Here is a 25,065-nt window from a genome sequence, read left to right as displayed (position 1 = left end):
CTGATGTACATGGATGACCTGAAGCTGTATGGGAAAACGGAAACTGAAATCCATTCTCTGACCAACACTGTCCGAATTTTTAGCACTGATATCAGCATGGAGTTTGACTTGGACAAATGTTCGACAGTGGCATTGAAGAAGGGAAAAATCATGGAAAGTGAGAGCATAAATATGCCTAATGGCCAAACAATAAAGTGTCACCAGTCAGAGGCCTATAAATATCTGGGCATATTACAGCTGGACAACATCAAGCATGAACATGAACATGAACAGCAAAGAATACACACAAAGGATCAGAAAAATTCTCAAAAGCAAGCTCAATGGAGGCAACACCATCAGGGCCATAAAAACCTGGGCCATACCTGTCATAAGATATACTGCTGGCATCATAAACTGGACACAGGTGGAACTGGACAATTTGGACAGAAAAACAAGAAAACTCATGACCATCCATCATTCACTGCACCCTCGCAGTGATGTTGACCGGCTATATCTGCCTAGAAGATCAGGGGGCAGAGGACTCTTTCAAGTAAAACAAGCAGTCAAAGAAGAAGAACATGCCCTGGCAAAATATGGAAAGCAAAGTGAAGAACCTGCTTTGATTGAAGTCAAAAATCAGAAACACCTCAAAGCACAGCAGACAAAAAACCAGTACAAGAAAACCGCACTACAAACTAGAGCTGACAGCTGGCACAACAAAACATTGCAAGGAAAGTTCCTTGACAAAATTGAAGGAAAAGCTGATAAGGAGAAGACTTGGCTCTGGCTCACGAATGGGACCCTGAAGAAGGAGACAGAAGGCCTGATCCTTGCAGCCCAGGAGCAAGACATCAGGACAAAGGCAATTCAGGCCAAGATCGAAAAATCAGCTGATGACCCAAAATGCAGACTGTGCAAGGAAACCGACGAAACCATGGATCATATCCTCAGCTGCTGTAAGAAAATCGCACAGACAGACTACAAACAGAGGCACAACTATGTGGCCCAAATGATCCATTGGAAGTTATGCCTCAAGTACCACCTCCCAGCAGCAAAGAACTGGTGGGATCACAAACCTGCAAAAGTATTGGAAAATGAGCACACTAAGATACTGTGGGACTTCCGAATCCAGACTGACAAAGTTCTGGAACACAACACACCAGACATCACAGTTGTGGAAAAGAAAAAGGTTTGGATCATTGATGTCACCATCCCAGGTGATAGTCGCATTGACGAAAAACAACAGGAAAAACTCAGCCGCTATCAGGACCTCAAGATAGAACTTCAAAGACTCTGGCAGAAACCAGTGCAGGTGGTCCCGGTGGTGATGGGCACACTGGGTGCCGTGCCAAAAGATCTCAGCCGGCATTTGGAAACAATAGGCATTGACAAAATCACGATCTGCCAACTGCAAAAGGCTACCCTACTGGGATCTGCGCGCATCATCCGAAAATACATCACAGAGTCCTAGACACTTGGGAAGTGTTCAACTTGTGATTTTGTGAAACGAAATCCAGCATATCTATCTTGTGTGCTGTGTCATACAATGTCATTGTGTCAACAACAACAACAACAACAACAACTTTATTTTTATATCCCGCTCCCATCTCCCCCAGGAGGACTCGGGGCGGCTCATATGGGGACAAGCCTGATATCAACATACATTAAAACAAATCCATTAAAACCAATATAAAACCATATAAACAGCATAAAACATATCAAGTCATCTGAGTCTGGGCATAGTGCAAATATATAGAGGTAAAAATTATGCAGACTCTACGAAAAGCTCAAGATGAAATATTGGGCAATCAAAGATGGTTGTCCTCTATGAGAAAAGCTGTTGGAAGATGGTTCCGGATTAAAGTAAACCTGGAAAAAAAAGTCTAGGGGGGCATGGAAGGTCCGTAACACTTAGCATTCCTGATCCCATTCAGAAATGTTGCTGTTGTGTGCCGCCAAGTCACTTTCCGACTTACGTTAACCCCAAAGTAAAGCTATCATGGAGTTTTCTTGGTGAGATGCATTCAGAGGAGGTTTGCCGTTGTCTTCCTCTGAGGCTGAGAGTGTGGCTTTGTTGTAGCTCAGCAAGTGGCTGAGGATTTTTCTGATATTTCAGAGGATTTGATCGGTTTCAGGGTGATGAGTCTGTCCATGCTAGGAGATAATCGCAGCCAGATGTGGATGATGTTTTGGATTCCCGTACCAGTTCCCAGGCAACAGGAAAAACAAGGGAAAGTGAAAGCTCTGGATCCCATGGGAAACGGCTTTCATCTGATGGGGACTTCTCAAGAGAAGCTAGATTAGGCTTGAGAAGGGAGGGAGTGAAAAATAGACCAATTAGACGCTCTATAAGAGAAGACTTTGAAGTCCAGGTGCCTCTGGCATGATCTCATGGGTTCTTGATCAGGCTTAAATTAAGGAGTGTGGGTGTGATGGCGCAAGTGGTGCCATCTATATGTCAAACTATAAGTTGCAAGATTTGAATTGTTGTATCATGCCTGATTTTGCCCTTATCCTGTAAATGTAGTTGGATTGGTTATTTATATCGGTCAATCAATGTTGTTTGCACCTGTTATATTGCTCACTCAGCTCAACTGTTTGGCTCCACCTCTTCCTGGAGTAGGACAGAGTTTCCTCCTTTCATTCCACCAGCAAGCTCTCTATCAGATGGACGTAAGAGAGAGACTTGGCTCTAAAAGCCCTTGATAAAGTTACCTCTCAGCACCAATTCTGAGGTTCTTACCCTTGAGACCTATGCTTCATGTTCAGGGGCAACCTGAACGACGTTGAGGAGTCTCAAGCGCCTTCAAATCAGTCCTTTGGCAACAGAGGAAGACTGTGTCTTCAAACATAGGTCATTGGACTGAGGCTGAGTTTGCTCTGGCATCCACAGCCATTGAGAAAAAGGGACCTGGAAAAGCTTCTCAGCTACAAAGCTCCACGGACTTAAAACAACCAAAGACTGTAATGTATGTTTTCCTTTACCCCTTTGAAACTTCCAGATAACCTTTTGTGAACAATAAACCCAGTTTTTGAGTTATCTACAGTGTTTCGGTCCTTGGGAGTTCCAGTTTCCCTAAAGGAGGGCAAGAAGCAATCCCCTGGGGAAAGATGTCACGTCCATGCCTTTTTCACTAAGAGTTATAGCCCCAGGCGCGACGGCACAGTGGGCTTCAGGGCTTCAGAAGAGACAATGTTGCTTTAAGGACGGCTTTCCTGTCACAGCTCTCAAGTTCATGATTCAAGTCTCCTGCTTTTGCCTATGTTTATGATGCAAGTTTCCTGTTTGCCTATGTTCTTTGAAGGAATTGCCTTGGAATAAGTTCGTGATTTAATGCTTATGTCTGAATGACTGCTGTGGATTTTGGCTTTCTGGATTACTGCTATTTTGTATTATTTACTCTTGTGCCGTTTTGGAAAATGCCCTTTTGTTTCTATTTGTACCTCCTTTACTAATCAACCTTTGTAGTTAGCACTACTGGACTGGTGTGGTGCTGGATGAAAAGGTGTTCCAAGGCTTGAGTGTCCTGAGTCCCTGGATAGGTTTCCATAGCTTTGAGGGTTGTTTTTTAAAAATTTTTTTATTATTATTTTAGAAATTATAACAGATATTCATTAAAGTGAAAAACAAGAAGTAAAATAAAATACACACATATAAAAAATACAGAAAGATATAAAGATTTGCACTGTAGTGTACAGCCAGCGCTCGTTAAACTAATGGATATTCACAGATTGGCTGTGCTATTGTTATACCTTAACTTGACCTTGTCCCCCAAACCCCTCACCCGTGAACCCAACCCCCTAGACCTCCGATACCCCTCAGTAAGTATCACGTAACTAACCGTCAACTACCCATGTATCTTCTTTCGCTAAATCCCCTTTATAGCAGTCATCAAATCTACCTTTGTCTTCTTTTCCAGATACCCAAGTGCCAGCCTCCATTTGTTTACAAAATCCTCATTATTTCCTCCTCTGTTACTATTTGTCAGCTTGGCCATTTGGATATATTCCCCCAGTTTATCTCTCCAGTCTTTAATACCTACCCTGTTTCCCCTAAAATAAGACATCCCCAAAAAATAAGACCTAGTAGAGGTTTTGATGAATTGCTAAATATAAGGCCTCCCCCGAAAGTAAGACCTAGCAAAGTTTTTGTTTGGAAGCATGCCCAACAAACAGAACACCAGAGCATGCAGGATCAGTAAATGTACATACCATAGAGTGTTGTACATGGAAATAATGGTAGTAACAAGAAATTCTTGATAGGATTCAGTTTGTTTGGTTATGCTGGTTTGTGATGACAACTACTGTACAGTATATAATAAATGTTCATTTTGGTTTGTGATGACAACTACAGTACACTACAGTATATAATAAATGTTTATTTTTGTTGTTCTACAATAAATGTGAATTCTTCTTCATGGAAAAATAAGACATCCCCTGAAAATAAGACCTAGTACATCTTTGGGAGCAAAAATTAATATAAGACACTGTCTTATATTTGAGGAAATACGGTAGTTCTTCTTCCCCCTTCCATGTTTTAGCTATTACAGTAGAGTCTCACTTATCCAACATAAACGGGCCGGCAGAATGTTGGATAAGTGAATATGTTGGATAATAAGGAGAAATTAAGAAAAAGCCTATTAAACATCAAAATAGGTTATGATTTTACAAATTAAGCACCAAAACATCATGTTATACAACAAATTTGACAGAAAAAGTAGTTCATTACACATTAATGCTATGTAGTAATTACTGTATTTACGAATTTAGCACCAAAATATCATGATATATTGAAAACATTGACTACAAAAATGCGTTGGATAATCCAGAACGTTGGATAGGTGAGACTCTACTGTATTAGTCTTGCTGCAACAAAACAATATTGGCAAATTTCTTTGTCTCCTGCACTAATTAATACGCCTTCTAAATAAACCTAATAAGCACATTTCCGGGTTTTTCTTGACCTTTTTGGTAATCATATTGTTTGCTTCTTTGACCACTTTTATCCAGAATTCTTGAACTGTATTACAGGTCCACCATACGTGGGAAAAGGTTCCTTTAGCTTTCTTGCATCTCCAACAGGCCCCTCTTCCTGTTTTCTCTATTTTCGCCAGAAGCTCTGGAGTTATGTATGTTCTATAAAACATTTTAAACATATTTTCTCTAATTGAACCGGCCAGAGAGAATTTAAACATACCTTTGAGGGTTGTTGATTCCCCATTGGGAGCGAGGGATCCGGATGGACGGGTGCCTGGACCGGGCCACCTTCTGGCTTGTGTTCCCCATATAGATGGAGCGCAGCTGTTGCTTCACGCTTTGCCTGGTGCACTGGAAGATGGCATTTCCTGAGAGCCACAGGAGAAAAATAGATTTGGAAACGTGACTAGCACCATCGCCGAGAACAGCAAATGTAGTACGTACCGCTTCCTGGACTGATCATGGAAACATGAAACCACAACTAATACTGAACCCTATTTCAATGAACAATGACTTTTTTCACAGATTAATGGATAATATGTCGTTAATTTTAACAAATACTTTCCCCCAATTTTGTTTACTTTTTTTCACATTCCCACCATATACAACTTCTGGTGGAAGTACTGTATATACTCGAGTATAAGCCTAGTTTTTCAGCCCTTTTTTTTAAGACTGAAAAAGCCCCCCTTGGCTTATACTTGGGTGAGGATCCTGGTTGGCTCATATTTGGGTCAGCTTATACTCGAGAATATATGGTACAGTAGAGTCTCACTTATCCATTAATACTTAATGTATTATTTTACTCTATTATTATTAAAAGGATACATAAGCACATTGACATTGAAGAAGATGAGAAGAATGATTTGACTGGCTTATACTCAAATATATATGGTATATTTATTATTTTACTCTATCAATTATTATTATTACATTTATTATTTTACTCTATTATTGTTGTTACTTTTACATTTATTTTACTCTATTTTTATTATTATTACTACATTTATTATTTTACTCGATTATTATATTTATTATTTTACTGCATTTACAGTAGAGTCTCACTTATCCAACATAAACGGGCCGGCAGAAGCTTGGATAAGCAAATATCTTGGATAATAAGGAGGGATTAAAGAAAAGCCTATTAAACATCAAATTAGATTATGATTTTACAAATTAAGCACCAAAACATCATGTTATTACAACAAATTTGACAGAAAAAGTAGTTCAATACGCAGTAATGTTATGTTGTAATTACTGTATTTACGAATTTAGCACCAAAATATCACGATATATTGAAAACATTGACTACAAAAATGGCTTGGATAATCCAGAGACTTGGATAAGCGAGGCTTGGATAAGTGAGACTCTACTGTACATTTATTATTTTTCTCTATTATTATTGGTATTACATTTATTATTTTCTCTATTATTGTTGCTACTATTACATTTATTTTACTCTATTTTTTATTTTTATTAATACATTTATTATTTCACTCTGATCTTATTATTATTGTTGTTGCATTTATTATTCTACTCTATTTATTATTACTTGTATTATTTTCCTGTATTTATTATTATTATTATTATTATTATTATTATTATTATTATTATTATTATTATTGCAGTTGAGTCTTGCTTATCTAACCTCCGCTTATCCAACGTTCTGGATTATCCAACACAGTCTGCCTTTTTGTAGTCAATGTTTTTGTAGTCAATGTTTTCAATACATTGCAATGTTTTGGTACTAAATTCATAAATACAATAATTACTACATAACGTTACCGTGTATTGAGCTGCCTTTTCTGTCCATTTGTTGTAAAACATGATGTTTTGGTGCTTAATTTGTAGAATCATAATGTAACTTGATGTTTAATAGGTTTTCCATAATCCCGCTTTATTATCCAACATTTTCTCTTATCCAGGGTTCTGCCGGCCCGTTTATGTTGGATAAGCGAGACTCTACTGTACATGTATTATTTTACTCTATTATTATTAAAAGGATACATAAGCACATTTATTATTACATGTATTATTTTCCTGTATTTATTATTATTATTATTACATGTATTATTTTACTCTATTATTATTAAAAGGATACATAAGCACATTGACATTGAAGAAGATGAGAATAATGATTTGATCAGAGTTGGGCAGTCTTATCTTAAATTTGAGCTTTATATAAATATTCCAAAACATTTAACCTACTGATGCCTCAATTAATGTAATTTTATTGGTATCTACTTTTATTTCTGAAATTTACCACTTTCGGGTTATACTGGAGTCAATGTTTTCCCAGGGTTTTTTGTGGTAAAATTAGGTGCCTCGACTTATATTCGGGTCGGCTTATACTTGAGTATATACAGTATATTGTCGGATTGTATTGGAGGACCGAGAAAAAGCCTATTGAGCATTTCTAGCATTTCCAGATCCTTCGACATGACTGTGGTCAACTTCCATCCAAAGCATATAATCAAATTGCAATTGAGGACCTAGTAAAAACATACAAGGAATACTGCTATTGTATTCCTAGGTCTTCCAGTCCGACTCTGTGTCCAACGTCTAGCAAAAGCATACCATTGAACTGTGCTGGAGGACTAACAAAAAGCCTAGAAAGAACATCTCTCTCACATTTCCCGGTTCTCCATTGGAGTGGAGGAAAGAAAAGAACCAAGAATCTAGATATTCACATTGCTGTTTACCTGGGCATATGAACTTGTATTCCGAAAGTGTCTGGTATCCCTTCTTCTCTACGGGAACGTTCTTTTGCAGTCTTCTGCCCAAACAAAACATTGGCTCATTTTAGGCAGAGAACCATTTTAGTTTTATTACAAGCTTGGGTTATTTGAAAAAAAAAATCTATTTTATAATTGTACAAAATGCATAAGGTTGTGGATTATTTACAATTGCTCACCTTTGGTTTTCTCGTAAATTGCTAACACTGGGTTTAGCAGAATGCTCTCCTTTCTCTTTTCTGGGCAATTTCTTCCCATCCGTCGTCACAAGAGAAGTATGGGACTGGCCCTGAATTTTGAACGAAATTCATTTGTTAGAACAACATAACACTTTTCTCAGTTTCATTCTAATGTGGGAAACAGACTATTACACTGTGTAACAAAATTTGAAACAATTAGGTTCCTGGTATAATAATAATAATAATAATAATAATAATAATAATAATAATAATAATAATAATAATGTCCTGAGTGCTTGGGAAGTGTTCGACTTGTGATTTTGTGATACAAAATCCAGCATATCTATCTTGTTTGCTGTGTCATACTATGTTGTTGTGTCAATAATAATAATAATAATAATAATAATGGTTTGCAGGAATTGGATCAGACAAAGAGAGAGAATTCAATCAACTGCAAGCTGGATGTTCTACGGAAACCTGGAATAGCTCTTCCCATTTATATGGCTCTTCTTATGGCCTCACAATTTCTCCCAATTCCCTCAAACCTAGGATTTGGAGCCAGCCCACACTCACCAAGTCAGCTGCCTTTGGAAGTGTCCTTGCAGCTTTCCAGCTACGGTAGCAATTCTTCAGTTTGGTCACTTGGCCTTGCAGCGGCAACCTGCACAAAGGACATTTTATGGGCATCTAATGCTAGAACTGAAACGGGGACAACCATCCTGAAGCCAACTGTGATGTATATAATTTAAGTCTGCGGTCCAGAGCACATGGATTCATCAGAGTTTCAGAGCTGCCTTGGAAGAGGATTTAGAAACACGGCACTTGATGTAGAAGATACATTACCTATCCCATGAGTTAGGACCCCGATCTCTTAAGGGGCCTTGAGACCCAGAGGGTGCTTGTTTGGCATGGGTTGTAACTGGGGCCATTCTTGTCAGATGGTCCTTGATGGGAGAAGATGGTTGCGTCAAGACACAAGTGAAAGATCCTCGTTGTACAGGACCACGAAGGTCAAGAATCAATGTTCATCTGGTCTACTTGAGGACACAAATGGAATATCCTCCTGAGGTGCCTGTTAGGACACAGGGGGCGGAGCTAGAGGAGTGGGCGGGGCCTCCATCCAAGAGCCCGAGACAGGGCTGAGCCTCTATACTTCTCCTGAGAAGCCTTTTAGGACTAAAGGGCGGGGCTAGAGCAGGGCCTCTTCCCAAGAGCCTGAGACAGGGCTGAGCCTCTATACTTCTCCTGAGAGGCCTTTTAGGACTAAAGGGTGAGGCTAGAGCAGGGCCTCTTCCCAAAGAGCCTGAGATAGGGCTGAGCCTCTATACTTCTCCTGAGAGGCCTTTTAGGACTAAAGGGTGAGGCTAGAGCAGGGCCTCTTCCCAAAGAGCCTGAGACAGGGCTGAGCCTCTATACTTCTCCTGAAAAGCCTTTTAGGACTAAAGGGCGGGGCTAGAGCAGGGCCTCTTCCCAAGAGCCTGAGACAGGGCTGAGCCTCTATACTTCTCCTGAGAGGCCTTTTAGGACTAAATTGAGGGGCTAGGGGCAGGGCCTCTTCCCAAGAGCCTGAGACAGGGCTGAGCCTCTATGCTTCTCCTGAGAAGCCTTTTAGGACTAAAGTGCGGGGCTAGGGGTGGGTGTGGGGCCTCTTCCCAATAGCGCGAGACAGGGCTGAGCCTCTATATACCTCCCCTGAGGCGCTTGTTAGAACACGGGGCCGGGGTATAGAGGTTCAGCCCCATCAAGCACTTGGGAAGAGGCCCCACCCCTCCTCTAGCCCCGCCTCCTGTGTCCAGGACAGGGATAGAAGCTCAGCCCTGCCTCAGAGCTCGTAACTCCGGCCATCCCAGCCCTGGCCACCCATTTGTGGCTCTGCCCACCTCCCCCTCCCCCTCCCAGCCCTGCATCTTGGACTAGGGGAGAGGCTCAGCCCCGCCCTCTTGAGCAGGAGCCACGCCCACCCCTCTAAGCCACGCCCCTTTTCCAGGGGGTGCTGAGTCATATTTTTTTTTGGAAAGAGGTGGAAGGCCAAATAAGTTTGGGAACCACTGCTATGGAGTCATAGAGGCTGATGCCTCACCGCACTACAAATCCCAGCCATGGCAATTCAATGAGAGATGAGGTCCCTCCAAGGTGAGCTCCTGGTGCAGCTTCCCCTTTGGCTTCGGCTCAGCACTAAGATGGCCATATGATGCAAATCTAATGCTCACCCTATTTTTTGGGAAGGCAATTTAGCCCCAAAAGGTGAGCACTAGATTCAAGTAAATACGGTATTCAAGCCGAGAAGGGACTTCTCTTCCGTTCTACCTCTTGTAAATGAAGGCTTGCACGGCACACTTGCGGCCTCGCACTTGGAGCTGTGGGCTGGCCGGCTGCCATCGGAGAGCGCAAGGCTTTTTGAGCCGGCGCCTCCGTTTCCGGGAGCGCTTCTTCTTCTTCTTCCGCGGGGGATTAATGACCTGCTCCGAACTGTGCTCTACGGCGGTGGTCAAGTCCTCCTCCTCCACTCTGTGGGCAGATTGGGGCCGGCGTTTTTTGTCCATCTTGATCCCGAGGAGCCTGTTCGGAAGGGAAACCGCGGCGATTATTCCCATGGAAGAGAGAGAGGGGGGGGGGGGAGAAAGCTTTTATTTATTTACAGTATTTATTAGGCATGGGTGAATTTTTCGTATTGCAGTTCAATTCGTATCAAATTCGGATCTAAAGCTTTTTTGAAGCGTGTTCCAACGTACCTACTCACTTGGTTCCCCACTCAGCCATGGAAACCCACTTGGGCAAGTCACACACTCTCAGTCCCAGAAAAGCCAATTAAACAGGAAATAGCATTTTCAAACCAGGAACAGATTTCCTTATTCAGAGGCTGATGGCCCTCTGTCAGGAGTGATTTTAATGATGTACTATGATTTCTGTTCCTGGGTGATAAATGTCATTTCCTAATTGGTTCTGTCATAGAAACATGGCAAAAATTTATGACACTGACTGAACTTTGTCTTTGCGCAAGGGACATGGTGCTATAATACCACATTATGGTTTCCTGGGACACTGTCCACCAATTTAACAAAGTTTCAGCCCCGAAAACAAAGTTTCTGTAGTAGAACAATGACTTTCAAAGTAAAGACAACCCAATGAAACAGGAAATAAGACTTTCAAACCAGGAACAGATTTCAGCAATTATTAAAAATTGTTTATTATAAAAGCTATGAAAATTCGCCAAAAATCAGAGGATAAGCAAAACATTCTGAATTTTGGTGAGCTATCAGTGTTAAATATGTTCTACCCCTATACCAAGTTTGAAGAGGATAGTTCAAAACATGAGGGCGGGAGAGTCCTGTAAATTTCTACCCCTATTGCTGTTTTTGGCCACTGCGCATGCACGTCCGCCATTAACAAATTAATTATAAATATTCTGAATATTTGTTAAGTTTCAAAGCTTTTTGGGCCAAATTTCGGAAGTATTTTAAGAAATGAAGGACCAGCACCCCCTGCTCTAGAAGTGAGTATTGAACCATTTTTTTCATGGATCGCACATGCCTAGTATTTATATTCCGCCCATATTTCTCACCCCGAAGAGGACACAGGGCGGATCACAATGGACATATACATGGCAAACATTCAATGCCATATGATAGAGACAGAGACGAAGACACAGAGGCAATTTAACCTTTTCCAGCTTCCAGGATTCATGAGGGTATGCTCGATTCTGGCCACAGGGGGAGCTGCCGCTTCATTGTCTACTTGTGACACCAAGTCCTTGATGGAATACTTCCTCATTCTTTCCACTCGCTGCTGGAAGTTTTTATGGTATTGTAAATTCATTAAATTAGCCTCTCTGCATAAGCGGCACCTAAATTTCCTACTTGACAGATGCAACTGTCTTTCGGGTTGCTTAGGTCAACAACGAGCTGGGCTATTTTTTTTTAATGTTCGGGCACGCAATCTGACGCGGGCTGGCTTCGAACTCATGACCTCTTGGTCAGTAGTGATTTATGAACGGCATTTGTACATGGGAACAATCCCAAGGGAATCAAACCTTTTGATGTAGGACACAACGATCACAAGTGCATGCTTATTTTAAAAAGTAATCAGGTTTGTATATGATAATAAGCCAGGTTGTCGTTTGTTGTGTCTGAGCCTATTTCCACAAACAAACCATAGTTTGTTAGCTGTGAATGAGACCCTATAGCAGGCATGGGCAAACTTCAGCCCTCAGATCAGGAGGGTATACACAGCGGTTATAGTATCAAATAAAATAATCGGTTATGTTTTTAACCAATTGTTTTAGTTGATTGTTGTTTCATTGCTTTTAATTACTGATATGTGTTTTTAAATTCTTATACTTTGTTTTTGTTTTGGGATCCGCCCCATGTTAGCCACCCCGAATCCCTTTGGGGAGATGGTGGCAAGATAGAAAAATAAAGTATTATTATTATGAGATTACAGATTATAGAGCATGTACAGTAGAGTCTCACTTATCCAAGGTTCTGGATTATCCAATGCATTTTTGTAGTAAATGTTTTCAAAATATTGTGATATTTTGGTACTAAATTTGTAAATACAGTAATTACAACACAACATTACTGCGTATTGAACTACTTTTTCTGTCAAATTTGCTGTATAACATGATGTTTTGGTGCTTAATTTGTAAAATCATAACCTAATTTGATGTTTAATAGGCTTTTCCTTAATCCCTCCTTATTATCCAAGATATTAGCTTATCCAAGCTTCTGCTGGCCCATTTATATTGGATAAGTGAGACTCTACTGTATTGCATTTATTATTTTACTCTATTTATTATTACATGTATTATTTTGCTGTATTTATTATTATATTATGACACAGCAAACAAGATAGATATGCTGGATTTCGTATCACAAAATCACAAGTCGAACACTTCCCAAGTGTCTAGGATTGTGCGATGTATTTTCGGATGATGCGTGCAGATCCCAGTAGGGTGGCCATTTGCAGTTGGCAAAATAATAATAATATTATTATTACATCTATTATTTTACTCTATTATTATTAAAAGGATACATAAGGGCATTCACATTGAAGAAGATGAGAATAATGATTTGATCAGACTTGGACAGTCTTATCTTAAATTTTCACTTCACTTCACTTTATTTCCTAGTCGCTCTCCACCAGAGTGCTCCGAGCGACTTACACTTTAAAATATCATTCCACAATATAAAAAACATTCATCATAAAAACATTCAACATAAAAACATTCAACATAAAAACATTCAACATAAAAACATTCAACCTAAAAACATTCAACAGTGACTATTTGAGCTTGATGTAAATATTCAAAAACATTTAACCCACTGATGCCTCAATTAATGTAATTTTATTGTTATCTATTTTTATTTCTGAAATTTACCACCCTCGACTTATACTGGAGTCAATGTTTTCCCAGTTTTTTTGTGGTAAAATTAGGTGCCTCGGCTTATATTCGGGTCGGCTTACACTCGAGTATATAAGGTATGTATCTGCCCATTTTAGAATAGCCCCATTCTCGAGGTGTTGTCAATGCTATATTGCACTTTGTCCATTTCAACTGTGAAATTACCTTCCCCATTTCGGCCCATTTCGGCACATGTTGCACTTTGCCTGGGTTCTATGAATTAGTCTCCAGTGTTAATATTGTATGTTTTATGTTGATTTTAACGATTGTTTTTACTGTAATTGATGTTTTTATTGGATAACTGTTTTATTGCTGTGTTTTGATTTTTGATTGTTTTATCGGGCAAGGCCCCATGTAAGCCGCCCCGAGTCCCTTCGGGGAGATGGGGCGGGGTATAAAAATAATGTTATTATTATTATTTTATTATGACACAGCAAACAAGATAGACATTATTATTATTATTATTATTATTATTATTGACACAACGACGTTGTATGACACAGCAAACAAGATAGACATGCCGGGTTTCGTCTCACAAAATCACAAGTCGAACACTTCCCAAGTGTCAGATAAGATAGACGTGCCTAAGAGAGCTCCCTAACTGCAAAAGAAATAAAGCTTATTTTTAAAGCCCAGGAAGATCATAAATCTCTCTCTCCAACCTGGACCCGGTCGTGAAAAAAGAGGAAGCAAAGCAGATCGCAGTTTGAGCGTCTGAAACTTGAAACCTCAGAAAATAAATCAGAAGACCGGGTGAAGGAAAGAACTGAACGTGAGTGCCATAATGGCGGAGGGAGTGGAATGGGGGCGGAAGCTGGACCAAATATTACAAACATTGAATGAACTAAAGATAAGCTCTGATAGCTTAAAGAAGGGGAATGATGAATTAAAAGAACAAGTTGAAATGATTAACACCCGGCTGGGATCAATGGAGTCAAAGGTGCAACAGTATGAAGGTAAATTTATGGAGATGCAAGAGGAGACTAGAAAACAGAAAGAGGAAATAGCCAACTTAAAAAAACATTTAGAAAGTGCAAACCAAAAACTCCTAAACAAGATTGCTGACCAGGAAGATCGGTCACGAAGAGCAAATATACGCCTGAGAACAGCAGGGCAGGATTTTCAGATGAGTGACAATTTAAAACAAAATATTGTCAGTTGGCTACAGACTTTGATGGAAATCTCACCGGACGATATAGAATGATCGCATTGGGCTTATAGAGGTAGAAAAAAACCCAGAGACATTTTGATCCGTTTTTCAAGGGAGGCAACGAAGGAAAAGGTGTATAATCAGCTTCGGAAAATAAAAGACCTTACCTTGGCAGGTAAAAAGGTCTGGCCTCTCCTGGATCTTTCATCAGAGACACTGGATAAAAGAGCACAGATGAAAGAAATTACAAAAGTCCTGGAGGGGAAGAACCAGCGATATACTTGGGCTTTTCCTGCCACCCTGATCGTCTATAGAGATGGTAAATTATATAAAGCTACTGATTTGGCTAGTGGAAAGACCATGCTTAGACTTCTGAGATTTTGTACAGAAGGGGGAGTATCGGATGAGACGGAGGAGTCAGATAATGAAGAGGTCCATAGAAGCTTCAAAAGAAAGAAGGGGAGTAAGAAGGCCAAGGACACTCTTCAGGCAGCTGGACAGATAAGATCAACAGAGCTGGAAGCTGCAGACAGAGGTGGGCAAATAGAATCATGCTCGACTCAGAGTATATCTGTTATTGGAGACTTGATGAATAGGGAAGGAGAGCATGGTCAAGATTTACAAGAGACTATAGACTTAAGAAATTTGAAGCAAATGGACTTAGACCAAATACGAACTTTGGAAAAACAATTGAGAGAACTAAAAAAGCAAAAGCTGAAAGAGGAAACAAGGAGAATGGAAACAAGATCCAAGATGTAAAAAACCACTTTGATAAACTGGGTTAAAATAATTTGCAGGTGTGGGAACTGGCGAAGGGCAACGCAGCCGCCAAGTGGAGTCTGGGAAGGGAAGAGAATAGAACTCTTTCGAGTCCTTCTCTGATGGGAGAAGGGAAAGGACTGGACTCTGAGGGGAAAGGGGCACAATGGGGATCCAAGGAGGGGGGCAAAAAGGGGGAGAGGAGAAGAAAAGAAACTGAAGAGACAAGGGGGAGAGATAAAAATGGAATTATACAAAACAAATGGGTGATTTAACTATATTGGCACTGAATATAAATGGAATGGCAGATCTTAAGATTTATAGGATGTTGAAAATGGCAAAGGAATGTAGGATAAATGTGATAATGTTATCGGAAACTCATAAAAAGAGGGGGAGGGATAAATTGATTAAAGATAAAACATGGAATAGAATTTATGAATCTCGAGGGACAGGGAACTCACGAGGGGTAGCAATTCTAATCAATGAAAATGTTCCATTTCAGGAGCTTGATGTTCAAAGAGATAGGGAAGGAAGAACAGTTTTTGTGAAAGGCAAGATAAATCAGGTTAAAATAACATTAGCTGTGATATATGCACCGAACAGAAACACAAAACAGTATATATTGAATACTAAAAAGAAGCTGGATAATTATGCGGAAGGGACATTGATTTGGGCAGGCGATTTCAATTTGGACTTAACTAAAAAAAATAAAAAAGCAATAAATGTAAATAAGCTTAATATGGTGGATGCACACGCAAATCAAAGTATTAGGGATACTTTTTATTCAGCAAGACACAATAAATTTAGCTGTATAGATTATATCTTACTAAATAAAGCAAGCAAAGCCCAAATAAAGAAGGTAGAAAGGAAACCAATATTTTTGTCAGACCACAGTCCTCTGATTGCAACCTTGGGATTGAGTAATGAGATTAGTCAAAGAATTTGGAGATATAATTCGGTGGTAACAGAAAAAGATGAATATAAATTGAAGCTTCAGGAGGAGATAAAAGAATATTATAGAATAAATGATAATGGAGAGTTATCTAAAACTGTGGTGTGGGACTCATTTAAAAGTGTATTAAGAGGTCAATGTTTTAGTATTGAGTCCTACATAAGGAAAAGTTGGAGAGAGAAAAGAGAAAAATGTATAAAAGAAATTGAATCAATACAAGAACAATTGAGAATAACGAGGAGAAGGAATATAAATAGTATATTAAGGCAGAAAAAGAAAGAATTGGAATTAATGGATGAGGTGCAATGGAACAAAATGAGACAGAGTGTGAGGCAACGAATTAATGGATGGGGTACAAAATCAATGAAACAAATGGTGAGATATTTAAAGAGGAGAAATGAAAAGTCATGTATAACAAAACTTAAAGATAAAAATGGATTGGTGAAAGATGGAAGAAAGGAACTCGAAGAAATAATGAGAGATTTTTACAGGGAGTTGTACCAAAAAGAACAGGTGAATAATGAAGAAATAAAAATTGGGAATAAAGTAAATGAGGAGGATAAAATTATGCTAAATGATGAAATAACACAGGAAGAAGTAATTCAGGTAATTAAAGGACTGAAACAATATAAGGCACCTGGTATAGATGGATATACAGCAGAATTTTATAAGACCTTTATGCATGAGTTGGTACCATATATGGCTGAAATGTTTAATGAGGTATATATGAGAGGTATTGTCCCGGAAACATGGAAACTTTCTGAAATTATTCCAGTTCTGAAGCCAGATAGACAACCGGAGCTCCCAGAATCATATCGTCCGATCAGTTTAGTAAACCAAGATTATAAGATATTCATGAAAATCATAGCAAATAGATTGGAAATTATTCTACCAAAGATTATAGGAGAAGACCAATATGGATTTGTTAAAGGGCGGAGTATCAGTGAACCAATAAGAAATGTTGTTAATGTGATTTGTCATGCGACAAAAACAAAAAGAAAATTGTCAATTCTAAAGTTAGATGTGTATAAAGCTTTCGACAAAGTAAACCATGAATATCTGTATAGATTATGTAAAGAACTAAATTTGGGGAATAATTTCTGTGAAATGATTAAAAATGTATATAGGGAGAATACGGCTTGTATTAGAGTGAATGGACAAAGAACGGAAAACATTCAAATTGAGAACGGGACCAAACAAGGTTGTCCATTATCCCCAATGTTATTTGCTCTGGTAATAGAACCCCTAGCATATAAAATAAGGATGGATGAAACATGGGAAGGGTATAAGATTGGGAGGAAGGAGGAGTTGAGATTGAACCTGTATGCGGACGATGCAATAATTTTAACACAGAGACCAAGGGAAATGATTAAATCAATGAAAATAATATTGAGGGAGTTTAAAAAAGTATCAGGGCTATCAGTAAATATGGAGAAATCAGAGATATTATTTATTAATACGCCACCGAAGGAACAATTAGAGATAAGGAAGGAATCAGGTTTAAAATTGGGTATTAAAAAGATGAAGTATTTGGGAATTTGGATATTTAAGACACTTGATAAAATAATAGATGGAAATTATAGAATGGCATGGAAGAGAATGTTAAAACAAATGAGTAGGTGGAAGAATAAAAATTTGAGACAGATGTCTAGGATAAGGGCATTGAAAATATTGATAATTCCAAAAATGATGTATTTATTTCAGGCTCTCCCAGGAATTCCTCCCATGGCAAAATTAAAGGAATGGGATAGGAAACTAAATTATTGGGTTGAAGGAGGGAAAAGACCAAGAGTAAGGAAAAAATTGATAATTGCAAAAGAAATGAAAGGGGGATGGGGCTGTCCATGCCTAGAGCTATATAGTGATGCCTTCCAAATTGAAAGAGCAATACAATTACAAGTGACAAATAAAAAATGGGTGAGATTTGAAAAGGAAATGAATGGAGTTAATTGTGAAGAAATAATCTTTAGAAAATGGGATAAGAGAAATATAGATAAATTAATAGGACCAATGAAAGGAACAATGCAAGTGTGGAAGAAATGGCAAGGGAGAATAAGTAGCTTAAAATCTAAAATGTCAACAGTATGGATAATCAATAAGGATAAGGAATCAAATATGAATAGAAATATTCAAACATTGAAGGAAAAAGGAATAGAGAGACTAGAACAACTATATGACAGAGAGGGAACGGTAAGAGAAAATAAAATTAAACAATGGCTTGGAGAAGAAAATTGGTTACAGATAAGAGCAATCTGTGCATATTGCAAAATAAAAGAAAATATTAATATGGTTAAGAGAGAAGATAACGCCTTTGAAAAGATAATAAGAGAAAAGGGGGAAGGAAAGAAGGCACAGGCCAGCAAAATATATACAATGCTCATAGAGGCTGATGGATGTATAATACGGGATCTGAAAAGTATGTGGGAAACGGAGCTGCAAATCACAGAACAAGAGATGAGAAATGTGGTAGAGACAATAGGGATGAAAAGGAATACCAGAGTACGAGAAATGAGGAGGAAAATATTGCACAAATGGTATCGTACACCCTGCCAATTAGCATACTACTATAAAAAGGGGAGTAGTCACTGCTGGCATGGATGTCATCAGAAAGGGCGGTTTATGCACATGATGTGGGAATGTGAACATGTACAATATTTTTGGCAGACTATACAAAATGAGTCAAATCAAATACTAGGAAATGAGTGGGTCATAACAAAGGAAATAGCGGTATTAGGGAAAAGAGAGGAAATGGGAAATAAAAGGGAAATAAAAGAAGCAATAATTGAATGTGCACAAGCAGTAATAGTATTAGGGTGGAAAGATAAATCAAAATGGACAGTAAATAAATGGTACCAATATATGGTGGAGCAAATGGAATTTGAAATTATGAATGTGAAACTAAATGTTGTAAAAATTAATGAAAATAGAACAAGAGAAATGGAAGAAAGATGGACAATGGTAAAGAACTATATCATGAATCAATCTGGAGATCAAGCCATAAGAAATAAGATACAAATGTTATATAGTATATAGGTTGGAAATGGATTAAGATAAAGATATAAAAATTGTCTCATAAAGAAATGAATATGTAAAAAGAAAACAAAAAAAAAAAAAGTGTCTAGGACTGTGTGATGTATTTTCGGATGATGCGTGCAGATCCCAGCAGGGTGGCTTTCTGCAGTTGGCAGATCGTAATTTTGTCAATGTCTATTGTTTCCAAATGCCGGCTGAGATCTTTTGGCATGGCACCCAGTATGCCCATCACCACCGGGACCACCTGCACTGGTTTCTGCCAGAGTCTTTGCAGTTCAATCTTGAGGTCCTGATAGCGGCTGAGTTTTTCCTGTTGTTTTTCGTCAATGCGACTGTCACCTGGGATGGCAACATCAATGATCCAAACCTTGTTCTTTTCCACAACTGTGATGTCTGGTGTGTTGTGTTCCAGAACTTTGTCAGTCTGGATTCGGAAGTCCCACAGTATCTTTGCGTGCTCATTCTCCAATACTTTTGCAGGTTTGTGATCCCACCAGTTCTTTGCTGCTGGGAGGTGGTACTTGAGGCATAAGTTCCAATGAATCATTTGGGCCACATAGTTGTGCCTCTGTTTGTAGTCTGTCTGTGCAATTTTCTTACAGCAGCTGAGGATATGATCAATGGTTTCGTCGGTTTCCTTGCACAGTCTGCATTTTGGGTCAACAGCTGATTTTTCGATCTTGGCCTGAATTGCCTTTGTCCTGATGTCTTGCTCCTGGGCTGCAAGGATCAGGCCTTCTGTCTCCTTCTTCAGGGTCCCATTCGTGAGCCAGAGCCAGGTCTTCTCCTTATCAGCTTTTCCTTCAATTTTGTCAAGGAACTTCCCATGCAATGTTTTGTTGTGCCAGTTGTCAGCTCTAGTTTGTAGTGTGGTTTTCTTGTACTGGTTTTTTGTCTGCTGTGCTTTGAGGAGTTTCTGATTTTTGACTTCAATCAAAGCAGGTTCTTCACTTTGCTTTACATATTCTGCCAGGGCATGTTCTTCTTCTTTGACTGCTTGTTTGACTTGTAAGAGTCCTCTGCAGGTGCCACCTGTAAGACCCCTCCACAGGTGCCACCTTGACGTGGTGGGGGGGCTTAGCTGCTCCAATGATGACTGAGGGCTGTGCTGGCGGTAGTGTAACTACCGGCAGGTCCAACCAAGCCAGAGAGGCCTCAGCTGAGGAGCACAACCAAGAGCACCTAACCCATTAGCATTATGGAGAATCAAACCCAAACGAAGTCTATACTGGCTCGGTCGTCGCCCAGGATAAAAAGGACCGCGGTGGATGCTGCTGATTCTGGACATCCATTGACAAGTGGGCTACGGAATCATCAAAACCCAAATGAACAGTCACAGAAGCGGCAGAAATACACAATGCCAGAAAACCGCACTATTATTATTATTATTATTATTATTATTATTATTATTATTATTATTATTATTATGTCCTTTGTGGGAAGTTCCCGGTGGTGCAGCGGGTAAAACCGCTGAACTGCTGAACTTGCAGACTGAAAGGTCCCAGGTTCAAATCCAGGGAGCAGAGTGAGCGCCTGCTGTTAGCCCCAGCTCCTGCCAACCTAGCAGTTCGAAAACATGCAAATGTGAGTAGATGAATAGGTACTGCTCCGGCGGGAAGGTAACGGCACTCCATGCAGTCGTGACCTTGGAGGAGTCTATGGACAACGCCCACTCTTCAGCTTAGAAATGGAGATGAGCACCAACCCCCAGAGTTGGACACAACTGGACTTAATGTCAGTGGAACACCTTTACCTTTACCTATGTCTCTTCTGACCATCAATTCCTCAAGGAAGGAAAGCTTCTGGCTTTCCTTGACGTTTTGACAGCTGCTTCCATCTTACCTCCTTGTCTCCTCCTTCAAGAGGGGCATCTATGGCGGAGAAGAAGGCCAACCAATGGGCTGAAGGAGGCACCTGCTCAGGTGTCAGAAGGTGGCCACAAAGGCTGGCCAGGGCTCCTGAAGGGAACAATGGCTCGCCATGGCACCGGAGGGTTGCCATTGTGAATGGAACTTACAGGCAGCGAACATTCACTGCTCATGATTGGCTCCAAAGATCCCTTGCTGCATTCGGCAAAACCAAACCCATGCCTATCATAAGGAATTGTCCATAACTGTGGCTCAGGGACAAGATTCCAGAAGGATATTATTTTTATTATTATTATTACTACTGCTACACTATGTAACACAGTGGTTCTCAACCTTCCTCATGCCCCTTCATACAGTTCCTTATATTGTTGTGACCCCCAACCATAACATTATTTTCGTTTATTATTTTTATTTACTTACAGCATTTATATTCCGCCCTTCTTTCTCACCCCGAAGGGGACTCAGGGCGGATCACATTACACACATCAGGCAAACATTCAATGCCTTTTAACATAGAGCAAAGACAGACAAACATAGGCTCCGAGCGGGGCTCGAACTCATGACCTCTTGGTCAGAGTGATTCATTGCAGTTAATTGCAGCTGGTTTACTCTCCCGCCTGCGCCACAGCCCGGGCCTACTTTGCTACTCGTTGCTACTTCATCGCTGTCATTTTGCTACTGTTATGAATCGTAATGTAAATATCTGATATGCAGGATATATTTTCATTCACTGGACCAAATTTGGCAGAAAAATACCCAATACACCCAAATTTGAATGCTGGTGAGGTTGGGGGGGGGGGGGGGCATGATTTTGTCATAGTTGTAGTTGCTGTGATTTATAGTTCACCTACAATCAAAGAGCATTTGGAACTCCACCAACGATGGAATTGAACCAAACTTGGCACACGGAACTCCCACGACCAACAGAAAATACTGGAAGGGTTTGGTAGGTATTGACCTTGAGTTTTGGAGTTGTAGTTCACCTACATCCAGAGAGCACTGTGGACGCCAAACAATGATGGATCTGGACGAAACTTGGCATAAATACTCAATACAGTAGAGTCTCACTTATCCAACATAAACCGGCCGGCAGAACGTTGGATAAGCGAATATGTTGGATAATAAGGAGAGATTAAGGAGAAACCTATTAAACATCAAATTAGGTCTTGATTTTACAAATTAAGCACCAGAACATCATGTCTAACAATAAATTTGACAGAAAAAGTAGTTCAATATGCAGGAATGCTATGTAGTAATTACTGTATTTACGAATTTAGCACCAAAATATCATGATGTATTGAAAACATTGACTACAAAAATGCGTTGGATAATCCAGAACGTTGGATAAGCGAGTGTTGGATAAGTGAGACTCTACTGTATGTCCAAATGTGAACACTGGTGGAGTTTGGGGGAAATAGACCTTGTAGTTGTTGTAGTTGCTGGGATTTATAGTTCCCCTTGAACCCCACCAGTGATCAAATTGGGCCAAACATCCCACACAGAACCCCTATGACCAACAGAAAACACTGGTCTTTGGTGACCCCTCTGAACCCCCCTCACAACCCCAACCCCCAGGCTTAGAAACACTGATGTAACATTATTATACCTCACAACCTCCAAGGATATCTGCCATAGATGTGGGCGAAACGTCAGAAGAGAATACTTCTGGAACATGGCTATACTGCCCGGAAAACACACAACAACCCTGTGATTCTGGCCATGAAAGCCTTCGACAACACATCGAACACTATAATACGTTTAATTGACCAAGCCACCTTGCCGGGTGCAAAGTGCCACACTGAATTGAGGTGGAGTTCAGTTTTATAGCCAACACCTTTGAGCATGAGTTCAGTGAACTTTTCTCTTCCTAGTTCTCTCCACCAACCTTCAAAACATAGAATCTTAGTGTTGGAAGAGACTGCAATAAATACTAAATAATAAATATACAGTAGAGTCTCACTTCTCCAAGATAAACAGGCCAGCAGAACATCGGATAAGCAAAAATCTTGGATAATAAGGAGGGATTAAGAAAAAAGCCTATTAAACATAAAGTTACATTATGATTTTACAAATTAAGCACCAAAACATCATGTTTTACAAGAAAAAGCAGTTCAATACACAGTCATGTTATGTAGTAATTACTGTATTTACGAATTCAGCACCAAACCAGGAACAGAACTTTTTTCTCCAAATTTTGTTACGCAGTGTTATATATATCATGTTTTAAAACTCATGGGAACTGTAGTTTTGCCAAGTACGAAAGTGTCCTGGCACCTCACCGAACTCCAAATTCTGTGGCGATTAAATGGGCACCAACCTGGCTTCGTTCCACAGCAGGGTTCCCCAAACTAAGGCCCGGGAGCCGGATGCGGCCCTCCGAGGTCATTTACCTGGCCCCTGCCCTCAGTTTTATAATATAATATATTGTATATACATATAATATTGATAATAATATTATAATGTAATACAATATAACACTAATAATAATACCATATAATAATATTAATTATATATTCTATATTACATATAATATTACTAATAATATTACAGTATAGTGGTATAGTTCAGTATAGTAATATATAATGCTAACATTGTGCTATGCTAATAATATAATATATTGTATGTACATATAGCTTGTAAGCCACTCTGAGTCCCCTTTGAGGTGAGAAGGGTGTGATACAAATGTAGTAAATAAATAAATAATAAATAAATACATTTTAGACTTAGGCTCGCCCAAAGTCTGAAATGACTTGAAGGCACACAACAACAATGACAACAACAACAACAACAACAACAACAACAACCCTAATTAACTTGACTATCTCATTGGCCAGAAGCAGGAGCACACTTCCCATTGAAATCCTGATAAATGTATGTTGGTTTAAATTATTTTTATTTTTAAATATTGTATTGTTCTTTCATTGTTGTCGTTGTCGTTGTTATTGTTTTTGCACTACAAATAAGACATGTGCAGTGTGCATCGGAATTTGTTTGCATTTTTTTTTTCAAATGATTTTTTTTTCGTGTCAGGAGCAACCGGAGTTGCTTCTGAGTGAGAGAATTGGCCGTCTGCAAGGACGTTGCCCAGGGGCCGCCCGGATGTTTTGATGTTTTACCATCCTTGTGGGAGGCTTCTCTCATGTCCCCGCATGGAGCTGGAGCTGATAGAGGGAGCTCATCCGTGCTCTCCCCGGGTGGGATTCGAACCTGGCAGCCTTTTTCAAATGATAATCCGGCCCCTCAACAGTATGAAGGATTGTGGACCGGCCCTCGGCTTATAAAGTTTGAGGACCCCTGTTCCACAGTGTAGACCACGCATGGACCAAAGTTTGCCCGTGGCTACTGTAGATTTATCCCTAGATTGCTTTATGATTTTTGAAGTTAAAGTTCAGACTAAAACCTGGAACGGATCTATCACCCTAATGATGATGAGCCAGGGCAGAAAGCATGATCCAAGAGGCCCTGAAGGACATTTGCAAGAAGACACCCAAAGATGTCACCCGCTCGCTCACCGTGGACTCTTTGCTTCCGCTCTGGCAGTCCAGACCAAAAGAGACACTGAGCATCAAGAGCAGAAGCCAGGGATAAAACCAGGCCATGAGGGAAGAAGGTGGGAAGAGAGGACGAGAGGAAGAGCGGCTTTCTTGCCCAGGCAGCCCTGAGGATGCTCCACCTTTCTCCCTCCGCTTGGCAACTGCATCTGTTGCCATGGGAACCGGATTCCAGCATCCTTCCATTTTGCATTCTCTTTGTTTTCAAACTTTGCCTCCTCCTCTCCTAGTTTTCTCTCGCTCTCTCTCTCTCTCGCTCTTCTCAGCTTCTTTCACAACTCCTTTGTGTCTGCTTACTAATAGTTGATTCTTTATTCACTACTTTTCATTAATTTCCTCCCCTTCCGATTGTCCTTTCGCTTTCCCTCCCCTCCTTCCCTTTTTTCCTCTTACTATTTTCATTTTCTCTTTCTTGCTTCCTTTCCCCCCCTCCTTCCTTTCTTCTCTGTTTCTTCTTCCGTTCCTTCCCTCTTCTTCCCCGCTC

At 39.9% G+C, this 25,065-nt stretch overlaps 2 protein-coding genes across 5 annotated transcripts in view; one reads left to right on the top strand and one right to left on the bottom strand.

Moving 5' to 3' along the window:
• The window catches only part of nelfb (negative elongation factor complex member B), a 26,765-nt gene extending 21,841 nt beyond the window's left edge, over positions 1 to 4,924 (top strand). The window contains exon 14 of the transcript XR_010000167.1: positions 2,569 to 4,924. The gene's annotated coding sequence lies outside the window, so the exon portion shown is untranslated. The remainder of the gene's footprint in view (positions 1 to 2,568) is intronic.
• The window catches only part of LOC103281115 (uncharacterized), a 26,151-nt gene extending 1,086 nt beyond the window's left edge, over positions 1 to 25,065 (bottom strand). Inside the window, exons 1-6 of one of the 4 annotated variants that reach the window (XM_062959809.1) lie at positions 24,543 to 25,065; positions 10,175 to 10,426; positions 8,441 to 8,528; positions 7,868 to 7,977; positions 7,656 to 7,729; positions 5,177 to 5,324 (exon numbers count right to left, since the gene is read on the bottom strand). In XM_062959809.1, coding sequence (XP_062815879.1) covers positions 5,177 to 5,324; positions 7,656 to 7,729; positions 7,868 to 7,977; positions 8,441 to 8,528; positions 10,175 to 10,410 — 656 coding nt within the window. In that variant the 5' untranslated portion in view covers positions 10,411 to 10,426; positions 24,543 to 25,065. Of the gene's footprint in view, positions 1 to 5,176; positions 5,325 to 7,655; positions 7,730 to 7,867; positions 7,978 to 8,440; positions 8,529 to 10,174; positions 10,427 to 20,915; positions 20,937 to 21,004; positions 21,128 to 24,542 lie in introns of those variants that run through there. The other 3 variants (XM_016997921.2, XM_062959808.1, XM_062959810.1) reach the window with 3 other exon arrangements.

Source organism: Anolis carolinensis, unplaced genomic scaffold (genome assembly GCF_035594765.1).
Source record: "Anolis carolinensis isolate JA03-04 unplaced genomic scaffold, rAnoCar3.1.pri scaffold_7, whole genome shotgun sequence".
Taxonomy (NCBI): Eukaryota; Metazoa; Chordata; class Lepidosauria; order Squamata; family Dactyloidae; genus Anolis; species Anolis carolinensis.
Note: the sequence above shows the minus strand (reverse complement) of the source record. Positions and strands in the feature narration are given on the sequence as shown.